The 6,000-nt window shown below is 41.1% G+C and overlaps 1 protein-coding gene across 17 annotated transcripts in view; it reads left to right on the forward strand.

Annotated features, from left to right (window-relative positions):
• The window catches only part of PARD3 (par-3 family cell polarity regulator), a 458,970-nt gene that overhangs the window by 218,968 nt on the left and 234,002 nt on the right, over window positions 1–6,000 (forward strand). For all 17 annotated transcript variants that reach the window (XM_069958961.1, XM_069958945.1, XM_069958951.1 and 14 more), the window contains one exon: window positions 3,164–3,303. In XM_069958961.1, coding sequence (XP_069815062.1) covers window positions 3,164–3,303 — 140 coding nt within the window. The remainder of the gene's footprint in view (window positions 1–3,163; window positions 3,304–6,000) is intronic.

The raw sequence follows: 6,000 nt of genomic DNA on the forward strand, positions 1-6,000 counted from the left end.
GCGTCTCAATGGCGGCCATTATAGACCCATTGTTGTGTTGACACTTCTATATTGTTCTGTCAATCTCATTCTCCTTGAGTTTAATCTCATTACCCCAACCAGAATTTTAGGCAATAAATTGATTGACTATTTAAATGTTGTGCGGAAAAGAAATAATTTTATCCCGAGGAAAATATAAATACAAGGCGTCTCTCTGGGAATATTTTTTATTTTGCCCTCAAGTTATAATGGAGCCAGAGTTTTTGAGCAACGAATGCTTTTTATGATCCATAACCGTGTCTATTACATCCGCGTTAGACATACAGTAATTGAATGTTTCCAAGTAGATTAGCAGTGAAATGGAGGCTGCTCTTGTAGATAATTGTCTCTAATTTTAATTACAGAAATAATTATCTATGTCATTGAGAGATTTACAGCTGGATACATGTTTGTACGTGATCCATAGATACATTGGGACGTGTGTCTCTTTTTGTGAGCTCTGCAGTCAACAGTTTTTGTGTAGGCTTTAATGCAGTGTTTGGCTGCAAGTAAGAAGTATATCCATGTGAGCCCATACGTGGTGCCAGGATACTTACACCTATTCCTTGGCAGTGTATGTCCTTGCATCAAATACAAGGTTTATGGTTTATGAAAAGAAACCTAGGAGCGTATGATGGATTAAAATGGACTTATGTGTCTCTGGTCTCTTATTTAGGCAAAGTTCTCAATTCACCATCTGGAAAGTGCTATATGAGTTAGACTAGTATAACATGAATGAAACACTATGTTTTAATGTCCTTAGTATGCTTACTATGTTAGATAAGTGTTGGCCTAACCCACCAATTTTGAGTGGCCAACCATTTGATTTAAACATTTGTATGGTGGATTCCAGAATCTCTCTTGATAGCAGATGTCAAGAAAGAGAACAGTCAGGGTATGTTCGATTTTAAAGAAGTCCAGTAAAAAAGTTTTAATAAAGTATTGTATTGCCCCCCAAAAGTTATACAAATTACCAATATACACACATAACAGGAAATGCTTATAAAGTGTTTTTTACCTGCACTTACTACTGCATCAAGGCTTCACTTCCTGGATAACATGGTGATGTCACTTCCTGGATAACATGGTGATGTCACTTCCTGAATAACATGGTAATGCCACGACCGACTCCCAGAGCTGTGCGGGCTGTGGCTGCTGGAGAAGATGATGGCAGGGGGACACTGAGGGACACAGGGCACTGGAGGGACACCGAGAATCCCTTTGCCATCATCCTCTCCAGCAGCCACAGCCCGCACAGCTCTGGGAGTCGGGTCGTGACATCACCATTTTATCCAGGAAGTGACATCACCATGTTATCCAGGAAGTGAAGCCTTGATGCAATAGTAAGTGCAGTGAAAAAAAAGCCCTTTATAAGCATTTCCTGTAATAGGTGTATATTGGGGATTTGTATAACTTATAGGGGGGCAATACAATGCTTTAATAAAAATTTTCACTGGACTTCTCCTTTAACTACCGTACCTGTTTCTTTTTGTTCTTGGGGAGACTTCTCTGGCAGTGGCTTTTTACCTCCCCTCATAGTTTAGAATGCATAAACACTTGGCCAAAAATGTATATGTATGGGGGACATAAACATTTGACTGGCGGCTATCTTATGTGTAAAGCTTTTAATCCACTCAGATTAAAGGGGTTATCCAGCAATTGAAAAACATAGCCATTTTCTTCCAGAGATAGCGCCACTCTTGTCTCCACTTTGGGTGCAGGTTTTGCAACTTCCATTGAAGTGAACGGAACTTAATTGCAAACCTCACCTGGAGACAAGCGGTTTGTTGTCTCTGGAAGAAAGTGGCCACCTTTTTCTGAAGCTGGATAGCCTCTTTAAGTTAGCTGTACACATACAAACTTTTGTCCTGTTCATTAGGGGTTTGGAGAGTCTAGATGAGCTGCTGCCAGATATCTCTTCAAGATCAAAAGATTCAGGCAGATGGATTTCAACATGATGAATCCTTCTCTTTTCCTAACAACAGAAAAGTATGGAGGCGCCCCATACACATTAGAAACATGGCAAAATCCCATAGTGTTTACTGGAAGCCAGATCCCTAGCGGTGTGACTGCTAGCCTCTACACTACTAACCGCTTTGGAATCAGATGTCAATGCCAATGAATAGGTTCTCTGGTGATGTCCTATCTCCAAGAACAAAAGATTAAGGCTCATGAAATTCAACATGATGAATCCTACATATAAATATTATTAAAAATTATTATTATTAATGCCAATGAGTAGGTTTTCTCATGTATCCTTATATTGTTTGTGTGTATGGTGTTCTCCATAGATTCCACGGCCGGCTTTTCCATTCTTTGTCATTGTCTGATGATGCGCGGTCCGTTACCGCGTCCTCCCGTCAGTAGGAAGCTTTTAATTAGCGCAAAGCAGAATGAGAAGTTTCCTGAGCCGCGAGTTTTAATTATCCAGACTTCAAGGTTTCTCCAATTAGCGGTCACTATGTAACTGCGTCCCGAGATACTCACGGTAGCCTGTAAATAACATGACATACAGGAGATGAATGGAAATCGCGTTCTCTGGGTGAATTTCATGGGTCCTCTACAAACGGATTAATTTCCAGCCGCAATGTCGAACTTTAAATATGGGGGCTACCATCCTTATATGCTGATAGAAGCCTGAAAACTGTAATAATTGCTTCTACTCATATCACAAACCTTCACAATATTGTTAAATGCGTATAATTTAATCCCATGCTTGTATCTCTACCCAGCAGGAGGCCGGCAGGGACGTACGACGCCTCTCATCCCTTCTGCCGGACCCCTGTGGAGAGGCTCCAACAACAAAGGATTATACAATCATTTTCCGTTTACCACTTCTAAATCTGAATTTCTCACTATAGACTGTAATTTAATGCTGCAATTTGCAGGATTGGATTTAAAAAAAAAAAAAAAAATGTTTAATATACATTTTTCGATATATTCATATATGGACGTTTTTGTTGAACAAGGTGGATAGGACACGTAGGAGCCGCAGTCGAAAGTCAAAAAAAATTTCAAGGAGCAAATTTTTTTAAGGGTCCTTCACTACAAAATGTGGTTTACAACCTGTTTATTTGGTCAGATTACATTGTTTTAATTTCTTTTTTAAGAAAATACATTTTTTTTTCCTTTTAAAACTTTGCAGGTGCTGAAGGTTTGGGGTTCAGCATAACATCAAGAGATGTCCCTCTTGGCGGTTCAGCTCCAATCTACGTCAAAAACATCCTTCCTAGAGGAGCAGCTATCCAAGATGGAAGATTGAAAGCTGCTGATAGGCTATTAGAGGTAGGAATTTTTGTTTAATTCATGACCAGTTTTGGAGATTTTCGGGGGAATTTAAATGGGGACTGCCATAAAAAAAAAAAACTTCGGCAAAAGTTTTGATTGGTCAGTGTTCAGACCTTGACAGATCAGGAGAATGCGGCTCTGCTACTGTATGCTCCTCTCCACGCTGTGTCCATCCAGCCTGAACGGCATCTATAGTCCTGCATTATGTGGCCGCCCAGACTTTTCCTGGCTCGTTCCTCTTGATCGGTTGATGTCTGACCCCAACTGATCAAAACTTTTGCCATGTCTTTTGGACATGTCAAAAGGTTTTTCTAATTTTTTTTTTTTTTTTTTAAGAATATCCCTTGTGGTGCTAATTTTTGCCTGTGAATTTTTTTTTTTTTTTTTTTAGCTCTTAAAGCAAACAATGGATCTTGTAGAAGTTATACATGTCTATGTTTTATTATGACCTTTTATGTTTGCTTTGTCCATACACATGTAGCCCTTGTTAGATTCATCTCCACCGATGATGAAAAAGATAAAGATAATGGCCTCCCTCTCCTCTTCAAGGAAATTGTCTACATTCCTGTTAGTGAAAACATATGTATACAGTTAATGCAAATTGGTTCCTTACATGATGTTTTCTCTGGCCTCTAAATTTACCTTTCCAAGTGATCTGACCTGTGACTGGAACTATTAGTAGGTTGTGTTGCGGTCCTCATTTCCTGTCATTTGTGCACATCTGAGCTAGATTTTTCTTAAATTAACCATGTAAGGATGATGTAGCAGAGCTGAGCTGGTCATTTCTCTCAACCACTCGATATGTATTTACAATTTTTTATTTTTTATTTTTTTTTTATCTCTGTTGTTATCTTTATTGCTTTGCTTCTTGTTTATAGCTGCATAAGTGTTGGGCTAAGTGACCGCATGTTTTATCTTTACATCATCCCAAATGAAGTCATCACCTCCTGGTTTTCATAGTCACTTAAGCAGCTCAGCTTTTGTGCAGCCCCACTAACATAAAAGCAGAGCCTACCTGGCCTGACCTCGCTCCGCAGTTGCCCACAGAACACATGTTTACTGAATGTGATGCAGCTGTGAAATGTAATTAGGACGGCAATTCATGGTGGCCGGCAGGATACCTGCTATATCTGCGAGGGGGAATCAATCACCAGACTTGTTAAAGGCCACATTTAAAAGGGGAAACCATCAAATATTTTACAAGAATATGTATGCATATAGGTTTATTCTGTTAATTATGTTTTTAATGATTCTGAGCAACTAAAGTTATATAAGCATATTGCTCTCCATCATCCTTATAACTCCATTTTGGCTACATTTTCAACATATAAAAGTATTTTGCATATTTATTGTACTTTTATTTTTTCTCAACGCAGATTGGGTTTCTTAGGGATCTTAGGGGGGTATCCCACTCAGGTAAAATATGTCATCCCCCTTCTGGAAACCAACAATTCCTTCCATACATTTGGTTACCTTTTCAGTCTTCTTTCCCCAGTTCTGTGCCTGCGGCTTTCTGCTGAAGACACAGAAAACTGTGTGTAAGCTTTTACTCTCTCTTCCTCCTCCCTTCCGAGACGGTCTCTTGTAAACAGTTTTCCTGGCCAGGTGATTTTGTACTGTAAAATCTGAAGTCAAGTTACTTGTGACCTTACTGTGATGAACCCTCCCAGCCTCAAAGAAAGAGTCAGCCAGGGACAATGTTTACATGAACTGTCTTGGAAGGTAGAGGGGAGGTGGAGGGAGACAGAGTGAACAGCTCACACAGTTATCTGTGTTTTCAGCAGAGAGCAGCAGGCCTAAAACTGGGGGAAGGAGATGATCTTTTAACATGTATTTTACTTAAAGGACAACTCCCACAAAATTTTTTTTTTGCTCATTTAACACACATTACAAAGTTATATAACTTTGTAATGTGGTTAAATACCCGGCCTGGCCCCCTTCCCCCACTTTCGGACCCCCGACCCCCCACCCCGTAAGTTAAGGAATGTATACATTACCTATTACGATCGTCACGGTCCTCTTCTCCCGGGCGGCATCTGGTGACGACGACGTCAGAGCCGAGGGGCGGTCCGGGTCTTCTTCCTCCTCGGCGTCTTCATGCAAAGTGAATGGGGATGAAAAGGCTGCTGGTGCACATGCGCACCAGCAGCCTTTTCATTGGCTGGAGCGCATCACATGGCTTCCAGCTTGCTCAGCCCTGATTGGCTGAGCTTGCTGGAAGCCATGTGATGCGCTCCAGCCAATGAAAAGGCTGCCGGTGCGCAAGCGCACTGGCAGCCTTTTCCATCCCCTGGACCCGGAAGTTGGAGACATCGCTGGATGGCGGAAGGCGGCGACGGAGAGGCGGACGGCGGGCGAATCGAGTGGCGATCGTCACCGGAGGGATGGGGAGTATGGTGTCTGTGTGTGTCTGTGTTTTTTTTTTTTTTGGGGGTCCCGCGGGAGTTGTCCTTTAAGTGGAATACCCCCTTAACACCCCTAAAAACCCAACCTGTGTTAAAAAAAAAAAAAAGTACAATAATACTATTTTACCTGAATGGAATACCCCTTGAAAGTGACTCTCGGCTACAATTTAGATTCCAAACTGCTGACACTGGTAGCTGTAAGGTCAAGGAGACACATGTTTTTATATACCTGCCTGTGCTTCCAGAATACAGGAAAATTCTCTTGTGCAAAATGTCAGTGAGGCTTTCT

The sequence above is a fragment of the Dendropsophus ebraccatus genome, chromosome 2 (assembly GCF_027789765.1).
Source record: "Dendropsophus ebraccatus isolate aDenEbr1 chromosome 2, aDenEbr1.pat, whole genome shotgun sequence".
NCBI lineage: Eukaryota > Metazoa > Chordata > Amphibia > Anura > Hylidae > Dendropsophus > Dendropsophus ebraccatus.